This window comes from Podarcis gaigeae, assembly GCF_964106915.1.
Source record: "Podarcis gaigeae genome assembly, chromosome: 17".
Classification (NCBI taxonomy): Eukaryota; Metazoa; Chordata; class Lepidosauria; order Squamata; family Lacertidae; genus Podarcis; species Podarcis gaigeae.
The window spans coordinates 177,488-202,475 of NC_139694.1; the positions used below are offsets into that span (position 1 = coordinate 177,488).

The following is a 24,988-nucleotide window of genomic DNA, read 5'->3' on the forward strand; positions in this document are numbered from 1 at the left end:
GCAACAGCTGCACGACGCGCCCAGCGCGGGGCACTTCGGCAAGGAGAAGACGGTGGACTTAGTAGCCAGAGACTTTTGGTGGCCTAAGATGCGGGGGGATGTCGCGGACTATGTCAATAGGTGCGACACCTGCCAAAGGGCTAAGCCTGTGCACCAGCCGCCGGCGGGCCTGTTGGAACCGCTACAGACACCGTTCGTACCGTGGGAGAGGGTAGCCCTGGACTTTGTCACAGATCTACCCAGCTCAAGGGGCAAGACGGCAGTGCTCGTGGTAGTGGACCTGTTCACCAAGATGGCCCACTTCATTCCGTGCGCTAAGGTGGCCACGGCCGAGCAGACCGCTAAGATGTTCATAGACCACGTGTTCAAGGTGCACGGCCTACCACGGTCTATTTTGTCCGACCGGGGGCGCCAGTTCATCTCCAACTTCTGGCAAAAGCTGATGGGATTCCTGAACGTCAAGGTCAGCCTGGCGTCGGCGAGACACCCGCAAACTAACGGGCAGGCGGAAAGGGTCAACGCCATCATGCAGCAGTACCTGAGATGCTACGCGAACCAGCAGCCATCGACCTGGGTGGACTATCTACCGTTGGCCGAGTTTGCCTACAACAACACGAAGCACGGGTCCACGGGGGTGACCCCATTTTTTGCCAACTACGGGAGGCATCCCAGAACCTTCCCGGGTCTGGACACAGTGCGGGAGGGGGAGCCACAGGGAGCAGAGGAAGTGGCAGCGGAGTTGCAGGAGATCCACGAGCAGCTCAGGAGGCAGTTAGAGTTGGCAAAACAGGCTTACAAAGTGCAGGCAGATCGACACAGGAGGGTTGGGGAGGACATCCAGGTGGGAGACTGGGTCTGGTTGGCAGCACAAGCAGTTCCAGCCAGATCGTTAGCCAAGAAGAAACTAGGGCACAAGCAGCTAGGGCCTTACCAAGTAGAGGCGCAGATCAACCCAGTGGCCTTCCGGTTGACACTCCCGGAGGGTTCCAGAATGCACCCGGTCTTTCATAGATCAGTGCTCACGCCCTACAGAGAGCCCCACAGGTTTCAAGCACCGGGGAAGGCGCCAGACCCGCTCAGAGAAGCGCCCAAGAAAGGGGGGTCGCCGAAAGAGGAGCCACTTAATGAAGCCACTGAGATTTTAGACTCAAGGTGGGGGGAGGACGGGATTGAATATCTTCTCGCCACGGAGGACACCCCGGCCAGCGCCAACAGGTGGGTGCCGGATTACGCAGTGGAAGAGCAGTTGCTCAAGGAAGAATTCCACACACTTTTCCCGCACAAGCCTATGCCGGCGGGCTTTTTCGAGGATTGTTTGTTCACACCCACACTCTCGGCCAGCACTTTCCGGGGTTTCTCGTCAGCTGAGGACTCGGCTCCGGGAGGCAGCTCTCCGGAGGGATCACTTTCAGGTTTTGGCACGGGGGGATCTTATTGGTGGGAGGACCAACCCGAAGTGGGCTGGCCCAGAGACATGCCGAAGGGGCCCTGGGAGGTGGACCCCCATCAAACAACAGGGGGAGGAGGGCTCTTGGGTGATTTGGGGTCGAGCGCAGATTTCGAGCACACCGCGCAGGAGATGGAAGCGGAGGAGGTCGTCGTCGACGAGCCCATGGGGGACTTCCCGGACTTATCTCGATGGTTGCAAGCCTCAGGGGACGAGCTGTATCCTGGACTCACCCCTACAACAATGGAGCACCCGGAACCTGCACCGGAAGAGGGGGAGGGGGGAAGGGGGGGCTTCGAGGGGGGGATGGATGTCAGGGGTTCAGAAGGAGAGACACAGGAGGGGGAGCAAATGGAGAGTGAGGAGGAGGAGTACGAGGGGGGCGCAGGCAGTGACAGTGGCCAGAGTTATTCCACAAGCCTCTCTAGCGAATCGGAGGACTCACAGAAGGGAGCGCCGGTGGCCAGAGCAAGGGAGATTCCAAGGGAGAAACCTCAAGAGGGAGGGGCCAGCGGGGAGTCTCTGAACAGCAGCTGGAGATCAGGGCCAGCGTCTCCACCAGAGCGCAGTGGGGAGGGGGAGTCCCAGGAGTCGGGACCAGTGTCCTCACCACCAGAGGGAGGAGAGGAGTCAGGTTTGGCAACACCCACATCAGGAAGCGGGGAAACGGTCAGAAGGAAAGTCACCGGCTGGGCGCGCGCGCCAAGTTCAAATGTACAGGAGCGCGGCACAGCGGGGAGCCCGGGAAGGGAGCCAGGTCCTAAAGCCCGCCGGAGGGAGGGGCAAGACTCAGGAGGCTCCGCGTCAGAGGAGTCCAGGAAGGAGGGAACCCCAGAGGGCAGAAGGACCCAACGCAGGAAAGAGCAGCGCAAGAGGTGGAGCCGGGCTAGAATCTTAAACTGGTGTGGGTGGAGCAGTGAGTCAGAGGGGACTTAGCCGGTCTAGCGTTAAGACGTGGGCCTGCGCGCCCAGAGCTTGGAAATGGAAACTAAACTTCAATAAAGACTTTTGTATATAATATCCACTGGGCGTTGGTCCTCTGTGAGCTGGGACCTAGCGGCAGTCCTGACAGTATGTAACCCGAGGTACCACTGAATTTTTTTCTTTTGTGAGTTGAGGCCCAGCCCCCGCTTGGAGATAAAATAATACACATGGACACAAGTATTTAGGTTAATGGGCTAAGAAGGCCACAAATTTATTGGTTACAGAATGTGAGTGGCATTGGATCGGACAGACTATACTTGACTCCTGCCCGCTCTGCCGGGAGTCACACAAGGGTTAACAACCAGTAGGGGGAACTTGTTGGTGCAAATCAACTGGGAGCTTTCCCCTAGAGTCACTGGGGGTCGAGCCATGGCCCTAGCCACCCCCAGGGCATCGGACAGGAACCATGACCGCCGGCTTCCTTTAACAGAATACCCTTCAAGGGGAGTAGTAGGTGATGGCCACAACCTCATCTCCAACACACAACGCGTTTTCCAATGCCCAACAGCCAAAACTGACAAAGTTGTGACGATTTGCTATGAGGTAGTCGAAAAAACCAAGTGGCTGGTACCAATCTGCCAAGTGGAAAAAAATTCCTACCAGGCCCCCTGGACAACCAAGGCGACCAACCGAAGTCCATAGCAAGGTCAAGAAAAGAAGGAAGAAACCTAAGGGAGGGTGGGTGCGTGATCCGAGGAAGCCAGGAACAAGAAGGGAGAGGCTGTGTGCCCGCGGTCGTTCAAATACAGCTAAGCCACGCCCCCACCCAGCCGTATAGGCTGGCTGGTGAGCGTGAGACGGGCACAAGACTCAGAGACGCAGGGGGCTGAGTTACGCCCCCTGCCAGCGTGGGAAGTGGTTCCCGCTCACAGCACCTGCCCTCTGTGAAGAGGAGAGGCTTTTTCTGATAATTTTTATTTATGATTTTCAATTTTATGCATTTCAATAATTTTACAATCATTTTAATGTTTTGAAACTCAACTTCCTTCCCCCTCTTTCTGCGGTTCCTTCAATTAATTTTTTATATTTTCTGCATATTCCAAATTAACTTAATCATTTATTCATCTACTTTAAATGCAAACTCTTATAAAACTGCAGGTTATTACAATAATCCTGCCAATGTTCTTATCTGTTTACAGTTTGTTTGTAAATATTCAATAAACCATTTCCATTCTTTTATCAAAAGTTTGTTATCTTGATTTCTTATTTTTTCTGGTACGTTTCGCCATTCCTGCATATTCCACAATTTTTTGTATCCATTCTTCTTCCGTCAGGACTTCTTCTGATACCCATTTTTGGGCAAGTAAAATGTATCTTTTTCTATCCACCTGCTATTTGCATGCGTTTAAAGGGTTAGCAAGAATGGTGACCACCAACATCCAGAAGGATTTATGGTATTTTATGCCACCCAAGAATTTGGCAGAATCAACAGGAATGCGCTCCCTTTCCCTGTGAAAGTCATCTACTAAGGCAGCAAAGTTCATGTCTGTTCCACAACCAGACTAGAAGCCAGATTGAAATGGGCCTAGGAAATCAATTTCATCTAGGGAAACCTGGAACCAAGACCACCTGTTTCTGTTTCGGCAACACTTTGCCCCCTAAGGAACTATTTCAGACTGACCAATAGTTGTGTAATGCTGTCAAGTCCAGTGACAACTTTTCAAAAAATGGCCCGACCTCCTCTTACTTGAAGCCAGATGGCATTATACCTTGCTAAAAAGAGAAATTGGGCACAGCACAAACCTATGTGGCCAGACCTTCTCTGGCAGCTTTTATTAGTCAGGATGGGCAAGGATCTAAAGCACAGGTGGTGGGCCCATATCTCCACAAATCCTAGCTACATCCCTGGGCAACACAAGCTGCAAATAATTCTTCATTGCAATCCATGTACTGTATGTGTGTGGATGCAAACATGGCCATGCAGATTATAATGTTGTGAGCCTCTCAGTAACCCTTCATTCTATTTACAGATAGGTAGCCGTGTTGGTCTGCCATAGTCAAAACAAAAAAAATTCCTTCCAGTAGCACCTTAAAGACCAACTAAGTTAGTTCTTGGTATGAGCTTTCGTGTGCATGCACACTTCTTCAGATATCTGAAGAAGTGTGCATGCACACAAAAGCTCATACCAAGAACTAACTTAGTTGGTCTTTAAGGTGCTACTGGAAGGATTTTTTTTTTTGTTTTTCCTTCATTCTATTGTTCTTTTCACAAATAAATAAACCCTGCAGGATTTCCAAATTATTGGTCTATTGATACACCCCCATTTTGAGTTACCATATATCTGCAAATCACTCATGAAGAGGTTTTTGTGCAGGCTGTGAGGAGGAGGAGGAGAAGAAGAAGAAGAGGAGGAGGAGGAGGAGGAGGAAGAGGAGGAGGAAGAGGAGGAGGAGTTTGGATTTGATATCCCACTTTATCACTACCCTAAGCAGTCTCAAAGCGGCCAACAATCTCCTTTCCCTTCCTCCTCCACAACAAACACTCTGTGAGGTGAGTGGGACTGAGAGACTTCAGAGAAGTATGACTGGCCCAAGGTCACCCAGCCGCTGCAGGTGGAGGAGCGCAGATGCGAACCCGGTTCCCCAGATTACGAGTCTACTGCTCTTAACCACTACACCACACTGGATACAATAATCAAGAGACCTGCAATAGGATGAAAAAAGGGACGTCCTATTCCATTATTATTATTATTATTATTATTATTATTATTATTACCCCACCCATCTGACTGGGTTGCTCCAGCCATTCTGGGCAGCTTCCAACATCTATAAAAACAGTAAAACTATTACAGGGCTGCTCTCAGATGTTTTCTAAAGTTTATAGTGTTACTAATCTCCTTGGCTTGGAAGTCACACAACTCCATATCTGTCAACATTTCTCCGTTTAAATTGGGATGGCCTTAGGAAAAGTGAGATGTTCTAGGATCAAATCAGAAACCAGGACGGCTTCTGTAAATCTGGGACGGTCCCTGGAAAATAGGGACACTTGGAGGGTCTGCACTGCAACTGGGAGGCCCTGACCCTATAGGACAAGGGGTACTATTCTGAGTTCCATGATTGATACCTTCTGTGCTCATTCACAAAATCAACCAGTTCCTCTTCTGTATATGGCTTGTCAGGGACATGGACCGGTTCATCCATAAAAGGCTCATAGAAATCCACCTCATTTAGCTTCAGGCCCAGTTTCTTTGCAACCTATAAACAAGCAAAGACACTGGTAAATTATGGGCATTTCTTTTGCTGAAAAACATTTCTCTCTAATATATTGTCAGCTCACACTGAATACTTTCTGGAATTATTCAACATGTAAGTATGTGGAAAGTTAAAATACCACAACAAAGAAGTATAGCACTACATACTTTCATAACAACAAAAACTCTGCTTTCATCAGAATCAGCAATGCTCTTCTGAAAACTAACAAAGCAAAATTGAATCTAGCAAGGTTGAATGGCAGTTTTCGTTTGTTTGTTCTTTAATCCCACATGCACAGTTTAAAAATCCCCTTTCTATATGCATATACAATAATTTATTATGATAATTTACATCTAGTCCAAATATTTTAAGCGGCTTGCAGTTAACAACATAAATAACAACATTAATAAGTTAAAGCAAGAACATCCACAGTTGCTAGGAAAAGATCTAAAACAAGTTAGCATTAAAAGCATCAGGCAATAAAAAATGTTTATCTGGTGCGGAACAGACATCAGGATCGGCAGCGCTGAGTGAGTCTCCTTAGGGACGGGATCCCACAGCCAAGATGCCAGAACAAAAATACAATGCCACTGGTCACCATCCACCTGACTTCAAAAAATGTGGGAACTGAGAAAAGTGGAAACTCAGATGGCAAGGATACTGTTACATGTGGGCAGATTATAGGAGTGAATGATTATTTCACACAAATAAAGAAATACACAAGACCTTTATAGGCCCCTTAACAACTATGAAACACTGTACATAAAAAGAGGCAAGCTAAGAAAAATGCAAAAGAAATCAAATACACTCCTCATCTTCTTTTGAATTTCATTCCAAGTCATCGAGGTTTGAGTATCAAGTCCCAATATAAATGGCAAGAAAAACTGTGGCCCACACCCCACTTCATCAGATGAATGAAGTGTTATCCTGAGTTGCAAGTACTCAGATATACGATTGGGTGCGAGATTGTAAAAAGTAAGGCCGGAGGGAGATTAATTTTTGAAAACTACAGATAATGATAATTACATTCTCAGCAGCGGTAATTCACAAAACAATTTTGATAACACAGACAATAGCTCAACCACCCGGCTCTCATAAGCCATTCTTGAGTTACTATACCAATAATTTAGGAACTTTCACCACTTTGTAACTAAGCTAAGTGCTACTGCCTCTGTAACTTTTCTGACTGATGTATGGAAAAGCACATGACTCTGACCTTTGGAGAGTTTGTAAGTAAACTCTAAACGTGTTTACTAAACGTGGTCTTTTTCCTGTGCTGGAGGGAACGGGTAAGTTTGGAAAGAAACTTTTGAAGGGGACATTCTGGAATTTACTTGGTAGGGGATATTTAAAATGTCTAAGAGCCTATGTTTCCACACATTACTTTGCTGCATATTTTGTGACTTTAAACCTCTGCTAAGGTTGTCTCTCCAAAGAGTACTTGCCCCAAAATTGAATCTTGGCATTCAAGAATTCTCCTTTACATACACACATACACACACTTGCACCAACACCTAGGATCCTGAACAGTAGTTCTTGCAAGCCACACAGTGAACAACTGGCAAACTCCCTTGCCATGGGAGTGTTGCATGACTTAGGGATCAGCAACCTTTTTCAGCCGTGGGGCGGTCCACTGTCCCTCAGACCATGTGGTGGGCCGGACTATTTTTTTTTGGGGGGGGGGGAATGAATGAATTCCTGTGCCCCACAAATAACCCACAGATGCATTTTAAATAAAAGCACACATTCTACTCATGTAAAAACACCAGGCAGGCCCCACAAATAACCCAGAGATGCATTTTAAATAAAAGGACACATTCTACGCATGTAAAAACATGCTGATTCCCAGACTGTCCGCGGGCCAGATTGAGAAGGTGATTGGGCCACATCCGGCCTCCGGGCCTTAGGTTGGCTGCCCCTGGCATGACTCATATTTAACCACCATCAGATTTAGCCATTGCTGCAATCCTTCCTAACAGCTCTTATGTGGAATTTGCGGGGTTCCAGCTGCTTACCCCTTTGTCAAAGGTGGCAAAGAACTTGACGTAGGGCTGGAAGTGTTCTGCTGCCTCCTCAAATGCTTTGTAATCTGAGAAGCAGAAAGGAAGGAGAAGATTAGTTCCCATTTGGTCATCTTAAATGAAGATTAACACATGCACTGGCATCAGCTTCTGAAAGCTGGATCAAAAATAACTCCCATGGTAGTCAGTCTAGAAACCAACCCTGCATTTCTACCCTTGCTGCTGCTGTGCTACACAGCCTGGCCTGATTCTGCCATCACAGAGCCCCTCTTTCCTCACAGAATAAGTGGGAAAGAGGGGGAAACACAAAAGCAAGCTATTCTCATAATATGAAATGGGAGATGAGTTAAAATATCACTTTTCAAAAGCACGGATGTCAGGGGACCCTTTAAAATGAGATTTATTTGTCTATATTATTCTCGTTTGAAAACCACATGCACCCAGCTCCAAAGTTTAAGGAATCCATGTTGTGGATTTGCAAGAGCTCAGATGCGTTTTCTCTCTCTAGCTTTTGCAGTGAATGGGAAAGTGAAAATATTATGTAGTTCGGAGAGGTTCATGGAGGTGGCAACCTAGCTGCATCTTGAACTGAAAAGTTTAATAATAATAATAATAATAATAATAATAATCATCTACTATTTATAGCCTGCCCATCTGGGCAGCTCCCAGCATAATATTAAAAACTTCCCTAAACAGGGCTGCCCAGCTGTGGCTTGAACTGAAAAGTTAAATGTCTCAAGAGGGTGAGAGACGCTCTCCCGAAAAACATATAAAGGGACACAAGGGGCTACTTATACAGAGGGGGTGGCTCTAATCACCCCAAATTAAGCTTGGAGACTAAGAATGGTTAAGGAAGTTCATGCAAGGACAGCCCCTGCCCTGCACTCTATCCCACGTTCTTCAGGAGGACCCCATCCTTCTGGGATCTCTTCTTGAGGGATGCAGGAATCTGCGGAGGCAGGAGGGGATGAGAAACTTTCCTTCTGTGTGTAAGCCTGCACGCTTAGGATCTGCTCAGACTTTTGGATGTGATGAGGATGGGAGCAAGGGCACCACCCACCCCCTTGCATTCCATCTCCACTGCACACATTTCGTGACCTCTTTCGGTTTTCCATTAACATGCTGAACAGAACACGGGAATTGCATCACAAGACCAATTCAGTAGCAAGGCGGACAGAGCTCCCTTAAGCAAGTCTGTCTATCTTGCTACAGAATTCGGATGGGAAACGTTGACCTTCTTAGACCCCTTCAGAATCCGCCAAGACCTACGAATCCCCCGACCAAACCTACGTTCTGAGTCTTCTCCTTTGAAGTAGCCAATGAGCTTGGTCTCTTCTTCCATGTGGTCAAAGGCCTGCAGCTCCAATTTGCTGTTGATGATCTCCACTGGGTCTTCCATCAGCTGCCATGAAGAAAGAATTTGGTTAAGAACAACTTATTAGCAATGTAAATGGGGTGCTTACTGCCTGATATGAAACAAAGGGTGGATCTACAAACAGGGGGGGAAAACACACTATAAATAAGTCAGAAATTAAATCATTATAACAAAAGGGGAAAAACACTATGGAAAATAACATAGGTGGGGTTTTTTTTGCTCTCCAACACCATCTGGTGTTGCATTTTTGTAATGCATTCAAAATGCTGTTTTCTTTTACTAATGTAACTTTTGTAGTAAAAAGTGTCTCATCAAGTGGGACTATTTCTCTATATGCCATCTGGGATTATTCACTCGGCTCCATAGTATTGAGCACTGGCCAGATATTTTTGACTATAATGCCCATCTGTCTGGCCAGTTATGCTGGCTTGGAGTGATGGGCGTTATAGTCCAAAACAGATCAGGGAAGATTGCTGTATACAAACTAGGTGCTGAGGATGCGGCTCTACAAGAGCTGATTCAATGGCATTGTCTGCATATTAAAATCTTCAGAATCAGCATTTAGGGAATATGTCAGAAATACCAGGTATTATTGCATCATAATCCTAAACAAGTTCACTCAGGAGTAACCCTGCATGGGCTAACTTTCTAGTGTTACAATTTGTGGCCATGCAGTCCAATCTAATGCACAACTATTCAAAAATAAGTCCCATGATATATAGTGAAGTTTACTCCCAATTAAATGTGCATAGGATTGCAGTCTTGGGTAGTGGCCATGCTTGGAACAAAACAAGAGTTCAAAATTTCCACTTGAACAGTATTGGAGAAAAAAGGAGACAGCGTTGAGAACAGTCCTTTTTAGACAAAGCGTGTTTCCATTCACAATTTATGGCTTATATATTACATTTGCCCAGAGACCAAGAATAAGGTACCACATAAGTTGCAAAGAGCACTAACACCAATACATTATTTCAACTAGAAATGGGGGAGAATTTATTGGGCCAGTTCTGGTTTTGTTTGTACTTACATCCAGGAGGAATTCAACCAAGACGTCTGCAGCCATTTGCCCATCAAACTCGATGATGTGATCCTCCTTAAAGATGTACAGGCTCCCTTCTTCATCCAGACCTGGAGAAAGGGCATACAGAGAGAGCAACGACTTTGCAGTTAGACTAAATGGGCTGGTGAGGTTCCTTCCAGCCCTGTGATTTTATAGCTGTAAAACTGGATTATGTAGAAACAGAGACTGCTAAAATGGTCACACTAGGTCTATTAAGAATCTGCTGTGTGATGTTAGCTGGAGACCATTCTGGAACGTGAACAGCCTTTCTTGGCTGGAGGTGGTGCCAGCAATATCTATATCTGAAACAGAACAAAGGACAAAACAAAAAAAAATCCTTCCAGTAGCGCCTTAAAGACCAACTAAGTTAGTTCTTGGTATGAGCTTTCGTGTGCATGCACACTTCTTCAGATATCTGTAACTAGAACAAAGGACAGTCAGGGCTCATCCACACTGCCATTTGTCCCACAATTTGTCCTATTTGTCCTGTGATTTCTAAGTTCTTTTCTTGTCCTGCTGCTCTGCCCCGCAAAATAAATCATAGGACAAACAAAAGTGTGGATGAGCCCTCAGTCCTGGGACTGGAGTTGGAAAGATTCAGATAGCATACTCTCCAATAGTTCCATTTTCTCCAGGGTCACAGAATACAGCAAATATTCCTTTTAACTGTTTAAATATTTCAGAGCATTGCACTCAGTTCCTCCTGGTCCTTTCCCTCTTGCTAGACAATAAAACATCTCTGGGCAATATGAAGCTTTCTCGTTCTATCAGCACAAGGATTTCCACTTGTGCAATGAAACTGTCAAGAGCTCGTCCTACACTCAAGTAGGACCCTGGAAGAGACACATGCTCGACTGGCAGCCTTATCTCCCTCCCGATCGCTTGCCAATCAGTGGCTTTGTTTCAACACCCCCTTCCCTCTTTCAAAAAAAAGAGCATGATCTGCTTTTCACGCCTGGGCAATTCGGCTCCAGGGACCACGCATTCGCTCCATAAGACACACAGACATTTCCCCTTACTTTTTAGGAAGAAAAAAGTGTGTCTTATGGAGCGAAAAATATGGTAATTTCTTACAGGTCCTACTCCAAGCCTTTTCAACAATCTCCGTCTTCTTCCTCCTCTCCATCACTTTCTGTTCCTCCTTGAGGCTTTGTCCCCTGCTATTGGCGGCTCTCACCTTTGAGTGCCATACCTGTTTTTAAGTACCCGCACAGTCCTTTTAAACTACCACAGAAGTACAGCAGTTTAACTTTGCTCCAGCATAGCCATGTCATTGTTGTCAAGGGCTGTTTCGTTCACCTGGTATCATTGGAACAATCTAGAGTGAAATTTGGGCAAGGGTCTCATTGCAGCCAGCTTGAGGCCAGGTGGCCGCTGCAGTGCATCGTGTTGGATCAGGGCCCTGGCAAGGGAAGCCTAGGCGCTGGGGGTCATGTGTAAAAACCCAGCAGAACATTGGCTGCTCTGCGAATCGTACTTTGACTTTGGTCACTGGATATGTGACACTGGAATCCCCTCAACATTCACTCATGATTATCTTCAGCATTATAAACAGATCACACTTACCCAGCTTTTTGACAAGTTTGGCATCTTTCTTGGAATCCACTAATGCAAAACCAATGCCTTTCTCTTCCAAGACCTGTGCAGCGAGCTGAAGGAAAACACAGACAAGGTTGTCAGTCCAAACTTCCTCAGGCCAGTATCCCACAGATAACATTTGATGGAGCAGAAGACAGAGCCAGCCATTTTGAGAGCCAGTGTGGTGTAGTGGTTAAGAGCGGTGGACTTGTAATCTGGGGAACCGGCTTCGCTTCCCCGCTCCTCCACCTGCAGCTGGTGGGTGACCTTGGGCCAGTCACACTTCTCTGAAGTCTCTCAGCCCCACTCACCTCACAGAGTGTTTGTTGTGGGGGAGGAAGGGAAAGGAGATTGTTAGCCGCTTTGAGACTCCTTCGGGGAGTGATAAAGCGGAATATCAAATCCAAACTCTTCTTCTTCCCATTAAGCGAAGTGCAGCAGTTGCCTCAGGACACAGATATGCAAGAGGAGGCATTCCAGCCGCCCCACATCAGGTGGCGAAACAGGATGGGCTGCCCCTGGTAGAAGACCCTCCAAGTGTCCCAATTTTCCAGGGACAGTCCCAGAGTTACAGAAACCGCCCTGGTTTCTGATTTGGCTCTGGAATGTTCCACCTTTCCTTAGGATGTCCCTATTTCCATCGGAGAAAGGTTTGAGGGTATGTTACGTGACCCCCGAGCCAAGGAGATAAGGAACTATACCACCTTTAGAAGACATCTGAAGGCAGCCCTATATAGAAAAGTTCTTTAATGTTTTATTATGTTTTTATATATTATATATTATTGTCAGGGGTTCAGGAGCAGAGGCACAGGAGTGGGCGGAGATGGAGAGTGAGGAGGAGGAATCCGAGGGGGGCGCAGGCAGTGACAGTGGCCAGAGTTATTCCACAAGCCTCTCCAGCGAATCGGAAGATTCACAGAAGGGAGCGCCGATGGCCAGGGCAAGGGGGGTGCCAAGGGGGAAACCCCAGAAGGAAGGGGCCAGCGGGGACTCCCAGAGCAGCAGTTGGAAATCAGGACCAGCTTCCCCACCAGAGCGCAGTGGGGGGGGGGGGAGTCCCAGGCATCGGGACCAGTGTTCTCACCACCAGCGAGAGGAGATGAGTCAGGACTGGCCACGCCTCCATCGGAGAGCGGGGAAACGGTCAGGAGGAAGGTTACCGGCTGGGCGCGCGCGCCAAGTTCAAATGTACAGGCGAGCGGCACAGCAGGTAGCCCGGATAGGGAGCCAGGTCCTAAAGCCCGCCGGAAGGAGGGGCAAGACTCAGGGGGGTCAGCGTCAGAAGAGTCCAGAAAGGAGGAAACCCCAGGGGGCAGGAGGACCCAGAGGAGGAAAGAACAACGGAAGAGGTGGAGTAGGGCTAGGATCTTAAACTGGTGCGGAAGGGGTGATGAGTCAGACGGGACTTCGCCGATCTAAGGTTAAGACGTAGGGCTGCACGCTCTGGCGTTGGAATGGAAACCAAACTTCAATAAAGACCTTTGTACATTACATCAACCTGGCGTTGGTCCTCTGTGAGCTGGGACCTAGAGGCAGCCCTGACAATTATGTTTTTATATATGTTGGAAGCCACCCAGAGTGGCTGGGGAAACCCAGTCAGATGGGCAGGGAATAATAATAATAATAATAATAATAATAATAATAATAATAGAACATGCCTATATTCATTGGAGAAGTGTTGGAGGGTATGTAGAAGTTCTAAGTACAGGGCAACGCAAGGGAGTGATTCCCTCACCTTTCAATTCTGATATACTCTTAGTGGCCTGACCAACTTGTCACGGGTTACAGAGGGAAGGAGGGGAAACACTGGCTCTGTTGAGAGGTCAGTTTTATTGGGCTTCTCTTCTCCTTCAGCTGTTTCCATTAAAGCTGCCCATTTATAAGAAGTCTGCAATTCTAAGAACTATTGCCTGGGTTTGCTTGCTTTCTTCTGTCCTCCTCATCCCTTTTCCATTGTGTCTTGCAGATTAAACCCGAGGGCAGAGACAGTCGGGCTTCTTATTGATCTTGCATGAGCTGCCCTGAGAGCCAAATGAAGAATGGGATAAACGTGCTTTCAGTATATAAGCAAACTTGTTCTTGCTGTCAGATCTTTTTAGCCCTTTCCTCATGGTTCTCATCATTCCCCTCTTTTCTGCATTATCCAGTTTTGAGGCAAGGTGACACCCAAATTGCTCCAGACCCAGAACTGAGGGGTTATTGATGCTTTATAATAGTGTCCCTTTGATATTCTATACCCTGTTTTATATTTTCAACATAGTTCCCAGTGTTTTCTTGTGTTTGAGAGTTTTTGAGCAAATGCTACCGGAAAACTACCTAATTTGGTTCCGGGATCTCCAGTGAAGTTTTAATATAATAGGTGGAAATATCCAAATGATATCCAAAATAATGCCAGAGGTATTATTATGGTTTTATTAATTGACGAATCGCCTTTCATATAAGATTCAAGGTAATTTACAATCATGCAATAAAAACAGCTAAAGTAGCCTTTAAAACAATATTGAAAACACATTGAAAGCACCATTAAAATGTTTTTCTTATCCAGCAGGGGGAAAGCTCCAGGGCAAGAAAAACAGTGCTGGGACACAGACCTTGCCTGGAAAAAGCAGAAGAAAAGTAATATGCATAAGCCCACAGACAGATTTTAATCCACATTAAACTCCAACGTAGACAAGCCCTTACTCAGCATTTAAAAAGTGTTTCAAGAATTTAAAAAGTTAGACATATATTATGAAGTTTGTTATGTATTCAGTGGTCTGTGTTTGCCTGAGCTTGAGTCTGGACTAAGGATTCTGAGCTCCTGTATTCTAATTCGATACATGATATCGAGTCACAAAACATTTCAAGATTTGGGCCTCTGCCATTGGCCCTTAAACTCTGAGTTGTGATTCGAAGCTTGGAAGTTCAGACAGCCAATCACGTTGGGAGTGGGAGTGGCCCAGGCCTTCAGAAATGTATATAAGCAGTTGTTTTGCCTCTGTTGTCCAGTTCTGTTAGTTCAAAAATGGTTCTTGCTGTTATCACTGTGTCTTGCCTTGTGGGAACCCACCTATACTTCAAAACTGTAATTTTTACAACAGGTAAATCTACTAACTGCTCCTTGTTTTGTTGTAAACTCAAACCTCTTTTTTGCTCTTGCAATTGGAATCTGTTCTCTTGCTATTTCTCCTCTGTTAGGGTTAGGGATGCAGGTGGCGCTGTGGGTTAAACCACAGAGCCTAGGACTTGCCAATCAGAAGGTTGGCGGTTCGAATCCCCACGACAGGATGAGCTTCCGTTGCTCAGTCCCTGCTCCTGCCAACCTAGCAGTTCGAAAGCACCAAGTGGCGGGAAGGTAAACGGCGTTTCTGTGCGCTGCTCTGGTTCACCAGAAGAGGCTTAGTCCTGCTGGCCACATGACCCAGAAGCTGTACACCGGCTCCCTTGGCCAGTAAAGCGAGATGAGCGCTGCAACCCCAGAGTTGGCCATGACTGGACCTAATGGTCAGGGGTCCCCTTTACCTTTACTGGCGTGCAAGGCAACTCAGCAGCCTGCAACTCCAGGCCCAAGAGCCTGGGAAGGCTTCTTCTTTTGGTGACACATGTACAACATATCCCCTCTTCAATGCATCAGCATTTGAACATGGCAACTGGCCTTGCAAAATTGGCAAAGGGCCACACTTGCAGGCAGATAGGCCGATTTTTAAAATTCTGCCCACAATAAGCATAACACCCGGGAAGTCTGAGCATAAACTCAGGACTTGGGGCAGGTTGCTGTCTTAGCACATGCCAAGACACATTCCCAAAGTGGCAGCTCCCGGAAAGGGGTTTGCCTGACAGCTTGCTTTTACCTTCCCATTGTGTTCAAGTGACACACCTCTGCCTGGAATGGAAGCATTCAGGTCAGGCAATGAGGCAGAGGAGAAAAACAAAAGTCAAGCCCTGCTGAATTTCACCAGAAAGGCCTGTCTCCCTTTCGCTCCTCTGCTGTCCATCTGCTCCCTTGTTTGGCAACACTTGGTTTCAAGTGTTTTCCTTGCAATCGGTTAAAGAAAAAGAAGACATTTTGTCAACCGGAGCCAGGGCTTTTTTGGCCGTGGCCCCGATCTGGTGGAACGCTCTGTCACAAGAGACTAGGGCCCTGCGGGACTTGACATCTTTCCGCAGGGCCTGCAAGACAGAGCTGTTCCACCAGGCCTTTGGCCAGGGCACAGCCTGACTCTCTCCTTTGGCAATCCTCACAGAACTCTAGCCCAATGGTTGCCATTAATTTGACTCTGAATTGATTTTAGAATGTATTTCAATTAATTGATTGTGATTTTATGGAAACTGTGTTATTTTTACTGTTGGTAGCTGCTCCGAGCCCGGCTTCGGCTGGGGAGGGTGGGATACAAATTATTATTATTATTATTATTATTATTATTATTATTATTATTATTATTATTTGAAGAATTCAAATGCAACTGGGAGAACCTTTTTTTGCAGCCTTCTCAGAACTAGCTCAGCTACGCGCTACATACAATGAGCAAAACTACACTCTGCCATATATCCCTTTTATTCAATGCATGCGCAGGCATTTGGCCACTTGGAAATCTGCCGAGGGAGCCTGCCCTATGCCCCTCAGCTCCCTGCTGTGGCTGGGAAGACCCAGAGTCACTTTTCCACTCACAAGACAGAGGAAGGACCAGGAAAGAGAGCCCTCTGCAGACTGAGCCTTCCCCTTGTTGTCTCTACAGGCAACTCTGATAGGAAGAAAGCCATGTACCTGTGGGATAGCTCAGTCTGACACGAGACTCCTAATCTCAGGCTCATGAGTTCGAGCCCCAGTTTGGGCAAAGGATTCCTGCATTGCAGGGGTTGGACTAGATGACCCTTGTAATGCCTTCGACCTCTACTATTATACGATTCTTTTTTTAAAATAGTTTTTATTTGATTTTTACAAATTCATTCACACAAGTAATATTATAACAAATAATAACATTTGCACAAGACTTCCCTCCTTCCCTCTGTGGGTTCTTTAAGTAACTTTTTTTTAAAACTGCATATTATAAGTCCATCTAATTTACAATCCTCCATTGTGTCCAAAATCCATGTATCATTGCAAGAATTACGGTATTTAAAGCCTGCCAAAGAGTTCAAGTGTTTACAGTGGTCTTTCAAGTACAATACAGTGGTACCCCTGACACATACGCTTCAGGTTACATACGCTTCAGGTTACAGACTCCGCTAACCCAGAAATAGTGCTGCAGGTTAAGAACTTTGCTTCAGGATGAGAACAGAAATCGCAGTGGCAGCGGGAGGCCCCATTAGCTAAAGTGGTGCTTCAGGTTAAGAACAGTTTCAGGTTAAGAGCAGACCTCCAGAACAAATTAAGTACTTAACCTGAGGTATCACTGTATATATTTGTCCCATTCTGTTTTGATCTTCCTGATTTCTGATTTTCGCGGTTAATCTTGCTGTCTCTGCATAGTCCAATAATTTCATCATCCAGTCCGCCCTGGTAGCTATCCTGACATCTTTCCAGCTCTGGGCAAGATACTATTATACAGTTCTAGGATCCTCTGTCTCCAAAGAAAGATGCACGGATGATTATGGGGAATGTAGCTGTGCAGGGTCTTCTCCTATGTCCAGGGCCGTCTTTACCCAGGGGTGCAAGGGGTGCAGGGCACCCAGCTGCCGAATTCTGGGGGGCGCCAAATGTATACCTACTGTATACTGGTCCCTCTTGATCAGCGGCAGTGAAAAGCAATGGAGTGAAAGTCCTTGCCCCTCTCCTCTGTCGCTGTGTTACTCCGTAGCGTCAAATATTCCCAACGAGTCAGGAAATCAAAACAGTTTATTACACGTGAGCAATTTTCCCCCTAAAAAAGGTCAACAATTTTGGGGCTCCCCTACCAAAGAAGTCCACCTTGTACTGTGCCTCTCACTCTATCAGATCCTTCTCTTTGGGATTACTGAAATGTCATACAATAGCATGGCTCTTGTGGAAGTGCAGCATGCCCTAAATCTTTGTTATAAATAGCCCGAGCCCAAGTATGCTCTGAAAGCACCAGGAGGCTGAAGAAGATAACAAATGCCAGCTGGAAGCCTCTTGGGGGGGGGGTCTACCACTAAATCTGCTCATGGCACTCACTGACAGCAGTTCAGGCTTTGGTTGTAATGTTAGAAGCAAGGGCAGCACAGCCAGGTTTAATCTGAGAGCTCTTTCCAAAGAGAATTGGGCTATTAATTTGCAGGCACAACTTGGAAGAGTGGTGTGGGCTATTTGCAAAATGGATGCAAAATGCATATCGCATGCAGTGGAATCTCTCCTTATGCGTTCTAACATGAAAATTAGGAATCGTGTGAGGAAAGGATATAAAACAGAATATGTGATTGGTTGTGCCTAACGCAGTGTCCGATGAAATGATGATATCCTAAGTCCAGCAAAACATGCCTCTCTTGTATTGGTCTCTACAGACACTGCAGGCAATGCAACCTTCCAATAGTTTGACTTCATTCCCAAAGACCAACTCCTCCATTGTCTCCTGAGAACAATGGAATGTGCAATGAGATTAGGAGGTCAGTGGAAGATAGTTTATATTAAACTCTAGGTATCTGATGCACCACTCTGCCTGCGTCATATTGGTAGCATGATCCTATTCACGTTTACTCAAAAGTATGCCCTGCTGTGCTCACTGGAAAGACAGATCCTGAAGCTGAGGTGCCAATACTTTGGCCACCTCATAAAAAGAGAAGACTCCCTGGGAAAGACCCGGATGTTGGGAAAGATGAAGGGCACAAGGAGAAGGGAACACAGAGGACGAGATGGTGGGACAGTGTTCTTAAAGCTACCAGCATGAGTTTGACCAAACTGCAGGAGGCAGTGGAAGACAGGAGGGCCTGGCGTGCTCTGGTCCAGGGGGTCACAAAGAGTCGGACATGACTGAACGACTAAACAACAATGCCTGCTGAGTTTAATGGAACTGCGTCCTGCAACCATGTGCAAAAGATTGCAGCCCTAGCCAAAAATCCTGTACCAGTTGCATATGCCAGCGAGGAAACCAAAATTGGAAAGACTGCAGTCGCTGCAACCCATCCAATTTGTTTCTTTTACCAAACTTGTAACAGGGCATAGGAATAAGTTCTGGAGTTCAACATGGCCTCACCCTAGGTTCACAGGGCTGCAGGATGCCTTTCACTTAAGGTCACTAAAATTAGGAACACCCAGCCCAGCTAAAAATATGACCTAGTAAGACTATATGAAACCTTTTGTGAGGCAGTGTGCAGATCAGCCCACCATTGTGTGTCCCAGATGCCTGTACACTGAATTCCTGGAGTGTGAGCAGAGAAACCTCTCTCCTGTTGGTGAGGTAACTGGAGAAGATACTCTCCGAGGGAGATTTAACAAACACGTCTGCCTCCCTGGAAATGGGGGGAAAGTCAAAGATGTGCATCTCTCTCTCTTTCTCTCTCTCTCTCTCTCCCCACCCCTCACCCCATAACCTATCATCTCAAAACTGAGATGGGAAACTTATTCTATGTTGAAGGCCTTGGTGGGTAATCTGGTGGGGGCCACATACTGTGGGTGGGTGGGGCAGAAGCCAGCTGTGGGTCAGATCAGGAATGGGTGAAGCCACTCCTTTCCTGTTTTTCTCTGCTTGCATTTTGTGCGCTGGGTAGGAAGAAAGGGATTTCTTTTCCGCTCCACCCAGTACAGGAACACAGGACTTATTACTTATTTTTTGCCTTGCTCTTTCCAGGTGCAGATATGCACTTAAAAGAGCCACATCCAAGTGTGGGGGTTTTTGTGGGGGGGTGGAGATGCCCCAGAGCTTTCCCTGCCAAAAACAAAAAGCAAAACACTCTTTAGCAATCAATCAGAGCAAACATCAATTTGAACTTTCTATGGATTGATGTTTGTTCCGAATGAGCGCTAAAGAGCAAGTTTTCGTAGGGAAAGCTCTGGAGCAAAATAAAAGACTGCTTGGACACAGAGCTTTGAAGTGCGGATTGTGCCTGGAATTTGCAGAGGAAAGGCAAGTGTGGATGAGTCCTGACATGAAGGATGTCAGGGCAGAGTCAGTTTGTAGTCTGTACCCAGATTTGGCCAAAGGAATGAATTGAGGAAAGCTTTGCACTGCTCTTCACACCATTTGCCTAGAGCGGGTCAAATCAGAGTGATCTACACTGGCATCAGGGGCGGACGTCGGTAATCTTTTGTAATATGGCGCCCTGCGCGAGGTCAACATTTGGCACCCCTAATGGATTTTCTCAATTATCAATCGTCTCAATTTTGTGCCCCTTGGGCTCGGTGCCTTGTGCAGGTGAACCACACGCATCGTCCTAAATCTGGCACTGCTGGCATCTGGGTCAAGCTTGCTAGTGAGCCCAAGGAAATCTGTTCCCTCTGCCTTAGCACACCCTCATCCAACAGATGCTGGTCTTCTGCTCTCCTCAGTTGTTCTCATTATACCTGAAGTATACCTGAAGGAGTGTCTCCACCCCCCATCATTCAGCCCGGACACTGAGGTCCAGCTCTGAGGGCCTTCTGGTCGTTCCCTCCCTGTGAGAAGTGGAACCAGGAGAGGGCCTTTTCAGTAGTGGCACCCACCATGTGGAACACCCTCCCATCAGATGTCAAGGAAATAAACAACTATCTGACTTTTAGAAGACATCTGAAGGCAGCCCTGTTTAGGGAAGTGTTTAATGTTTAATGTTTTAGTAAAGGTAAAGGTACCCCTGCCCGTACGGGCCAGTCTTGACAGACTCTAGGGTTGTGCGCCCATCTCACTCTAGAGGCCGGGAGCCAGCGCTGTCTGCAGACACTTCCAGGTCACGTGGCCAGCGTGACGAAGCTGCTCCAGCGAACCGGCACCAGAGCAGCACACGGAAACGCCGTTTACCTTCCCGTTAGTAAGCGGTCCCTATTTATCTACTTGCACCTGGGGGTGCTTTCAAACTGCTAGGTTGGCAGGCGCTGGGACCGAGCAACGGGAACGCACCCCGTTTAATGTTTTATTTTATTTTTAATTGGGAGCCACCCAGAGTGGCTGGAGTAACTCAGCCATATGGGCGGAGTATGATGATGATGATGATGATGTTGATGCCACGGACTGATTGCCAGGCCTAGCAAGACCTGTAATTGCACAAAGGCCACCCAAGAACCTGCTTCAAAAAAATAACAACACAATTCTCTCCCCGATGCTTTTTAACATCTTTATGCGCCCCCTTGCCCAGATTATCCAGAGCTTTGGGCTGGGTTGTCAACAATGTGCTGATGACACTCAGCTTTATCTGCTGATGGATGGCCACACTGACTCGGCCCCGAACACACTGACCAGATGCTTGGAAGCTGTGGCTGGATGGTTTCGTGGGAGCCGACTGAAACTAAATCCTTCCAAGACAGAGGTCCTATGGCTAGGTTGGGATGGCATGGGGATGAGGGACCAACTTCCTTCTCTTGCGGGGGCCCAATTAGTGCCATTGCCTTCCGTTAAGAGTTTGGGTGTAATCCTTGACGCCTCCCTTTCCATGGAGGCGCAGGTTACAGCAACAGCCAAGGCGACATTTTTCCACCTTCGCCGCATCAAGCAGTTGGTCCCTTACCTTTCCCGCCCCGACCTGGCCACAGTGATCCATGCGACGGTCATCTCCAGGCTTGACTACTGTAATTCTCTCTACGCGGGGCTGCCCTTGAAGCTGTCCCAGAAACTCCAGCGGGTGCAGAATGCTGCAGCGAGGCTCCTTACGGGGTCTCTGCCATGGGAGCATATTCACCCAGTGCTTTTCAAGCTGCACTGGCTCCCGGTGGAGCACAGGGTCAGATTTAAGGTGCTGCTTTTGACCTTTAAAGCCCTTCACGGCCTAGGACCCTCATACCTCCGGGACCGCCTCTCCTGGTATGCCCCACGGAGAGCCTCAAGGTCCATAAATAACAACACCCTAGTGGTCCCAGGCCCTAAGGAAGTTAGATTGGCTTCGACCAGAGCCAGGGCCTTTTCAACTCTGGCTCCGGCCTGGTGGAACGCTCTGCCTCATGAGACCAGGGCCCTGCAGGATCTGATTTCTTTCCGCAGGGCCTGTAAGACAGAGTTGTTCCGCCTGGCCTTTGGCTTGGAGCCAATTTGATTCCCTCCCTCTCTTTCTTTTTTCTTTTCCTTCTCCTCCTGCGATGAGGCGATATTTTAATATTTTAATGTTTCATTATTTTAATGTTGTATTTTAATGTTGTTTTTAAGTTGTAATGATTCAACTTGTTTTTATTATTGCTTGTAAGCCGCTCTGAGCCCGGCCTTGGCTGGGGAGGGCGGGGTATAAATAAAATATTATTATTATTATTATTATTGTTGTTGTTGTTGTTGTTGTTGTTGTTGTTGTTGTTGTCGTCGTCGTCGAAACGTAGCCTTGTGAGCCAAGAATGGAGCATCCCTTAGAATGGGACAGAGCTTTAAAGGGCAGGTTTTCGTTCAGAAAGCTCCAGAGCAAAAACAAGTGTGCGTCAGACTATGCCCGGAAACAGCAGGGGAAAGGTAAATGCGGATAAGCCCACAGTCTGTCTTTCGCTGGCTGAGAAGCCACCCTGGGCTGATTCCTTACCCCTGCTTTATGGTAACAATTTGCTACAATTCGTCAAACAAGTCTCGCCACTGCTAGCAACACTTTGGCACACTTACGTCCCTTCGCCATAACTATTTCCGTGAACAAATTTCCCAATCTCTCTCTGTGTTTCGGCCCCTGTCTCTGCTGCGCTTCTTGGCCTCCTACTTTTGCATATTGGGGCAAAAATAGGCAAAGGGGAGGTGAGAGGATGCAGCTCATTTCTGGCATGCAAGCCTGCAAAGGCATCTGGGTGGACATGAAGGCAACATGCAGCCGTGGCAGGAAGATGACCTGGTTGCAGCAGGTGGGAGATGCTAAAAGTTGCCACTGTCAACATGAATTTGCTCTACCTCTAGGCTAGGAGAAGACTTCCTTCCTTCCTTCTCATATCATACAGTTGCCTTGCTTTGAGACACCCACAGAAGTTCACAAGACGCAGCACTAGGAGGAGGCCACAGTGGGAACAGGGCAATGTAGGACAGCTTCTCTGTAAGAAGGAGCTGTTGCATCTCTTTCTCCCAACTAATATTCTTAGCTTGGCAATTTCAGGAGAATCAGATTGCCAAAAGTTATCCCTCCACTATGCCTTGTAGTCCTTTACATGTTTTACAGTGGACACTCGGGTTGCAAACGTGATCCGTGCGGGAGGCACATTCACAACCCACAGCGTTTGCAACCTGCAGCGCCACGTCTGCGCACATGAGGGTTGCGATTTGGCACTTCTGCGCATGCACAAAGCGCGATTTAGCACTTCTGTGCATACGCAAGTGCCAAAACCTGGAAGTAACCCATTCCGGTACTTCTGGTTTCTGCGCAGTGCACAACACGAAAACACACAACCTGAAGAATCAGTAACCCGAGGTCTGACTGTACTTACTTATAGGATTCCTCTGGCAGCCAGTATAGCATTTTGTTTTGCTCCCTGATAGTGGAACCTTCTCACCACCAGAGCATTAAACACATTCTTGGCTTAGAAATAGGTTTTGACAATAAATAAACATGAACAGCAAACGGTGAAGAGATCTGAAAGCAGGCAGCAGAGAACAAACTGGCGTCTAGCACAGACTGAGGCTTTCTAAGTAATGGAATATTTTTTTCAGCTTGATTTAGCAGAGGCTTGCTTGTGTCGGATTCCTGACAGGAGCAGAACAATGGCTTTGATACCGGAATGCAGATGGAAGAAACACTTGGATGAAACATAAGTGACTGGGAAATTCATTCCGAGAGTTTGGCTAGTGGATGAAAGCCTATCCAGCTTGCATTTGTGATCTTGTTGAATTGCTCTGATGTTCCCCACTTACTGCAACTCAGAGCCAGTGACCTTGCCCCACAGAAAGATGGACAACTTTGAGGAGGTTCATTGGCACAAACCTTCCAGACCGGAAAAGTTAAGATTTAGGTGCAAGTCTGCACTCAAGCATATTTCAAAGGCCTCTTTAGAGGTTCCCAATTTGGTGTGTCCCGCCCCCCCCCCCCCCGCCAAGGTGCTGAGTGTGACCATGACATGCAACCCACACTTACCTCCAGCACCATCTCAGTCATTTGAAAACGCCGCTGCGAAATTTTGTCGGATGCCACAGGCTCATGAAGTAGCACGCCGACCATGTCATACTTCTTGAAGGCCTGCTTGTAGTTTTTCTCGCTCAGGTCAATCACCCGATCTTTCCCATCGTAAGTAGGGAATTCCAGTCCTTCTTCTGTCCTGCAGCAAGTGAGCACGTAAAAAACTGCCAGGAGCCAGCAAGATGTTTTCATCTCGGGGTGTTTGTTGTTTATCTTGGGGGAAGGAAGAGGAATTCCAGAGCCTGCGGAGGTCCAGCTCTCGGGGTCCAGCTTGATCTGCTACCCTCCTGCCACCTCAGCTTCCCCTATGAATCCGTCTAGATAGATTGAGGTCACTGAGAAGCAAACTAGCAACCCTGGTTGGAAGACAAAGGCAAAAAGACAGACAGGAGAAGCTGGGAGACCAAACCCTGGATACCTTACATAGCTTGGCCTGGCTTCTGGGTCATTAAGAACTCCATTTTTAGGAAGCAGTTGTTTCGGGCTATAAATAGACCCTGCAATGAATAAAAAGGACAGATATGACACAATTGAGGGACTTCGCTGGCACTCTGCTTTGCCTCAGAGAGAGAAAGGGAATAGCGGAGAGGGGAGGAGGGGCAGGAATGCGCAGAGATGCCTCTGCTGTACAGAAAATGCACATATCTCCCTTTGAGTTTCAGAAGGGGACAAGCAACTACATGGACTTTGTGGGTAACTGGCCTTAAAATACCTCCATTATTTATCGGGAGGCGATTAGGGGTTGTCCAAAGAGATGTTTTATTTTCTGCATTCTAATTTGCCTCCATGAAGGAGAATTTCCCCTAGACATGTTTGGCTGCTGTTAGGTGCTCAACTAAATATAAACCTGGACTCTCCCTCTCCCTAAGTTGTTATGAAGAAGAACCAAACCCCCAAAGTGATGCAACCAAGAGGATTTGTCGCACTCCCCACCCCTGCTTTTTTGTGGGACTGAACCAAAGAGACACATTTTAAGTCACATGGACCGCATTTGTTTATTACATTTCTAGCCTGCCTTTCCACACAACAGAGCTTAGGGTGGGTGCTTGTCCATAAACAGATCTATTTATTTCTAAGCTACACTGCTAGTAGCCCTACCAGCTACAATGCTATACAGACTCTCCAAGTGTCCCTATTTTCCAGGAGCAGTCCTGCATTTACAGAAGCCATCCCGGTTTCTGATTTGATCCCAGAATGTCCTGCTTTTC

General features: G+C 47.1%; 1 protein-coding gene across 1 annotated transcript in view; it reads right to left on the reverse strand.

Moving 5' to 3' along the window:
• Positions 1 to 24,273, reverse strand: part of CASQ2 (calsequestrin 2) — a 39,795-nt gene extending 15,522 nt beyond the window's left edge. The window contains exons 1-6 of the mRNA XM_083719474.1: positions 23,739 to 24,273; positions 11,646 to 11,730; positions 10,047 to 10,147; positions 8,935 to 9,046; positions 7,639 to 7,712; positions 5,496 to 5,626 (exon numbers count right to left, since the gene is read on the reverse strand). Coding sequence (XP_083575600.1) covers positions 5,496 to 5,626; positions 7,639 to 7,712; positions 8,935 to 9,046; positions 10,047 to 10,147; positions 11,646 to 11,730; positions 23,739 to 23,972 — 737 coding nt within the window. The 5' untranslated portion in view covers positions 23,973 to 24,273. The remainder of the gene's footprint in view (positions 1 to 5,495; positions 5,627 to 7,638; positions 7,713 to 8,934; positions 9,047 to 10,046; positions 10,148 to 11,645; positions 11,731 to 23,738) is intronic.
• Between the last annotated feature and the right edge of the window lie 715 nt (positions 24,274 to 24,988).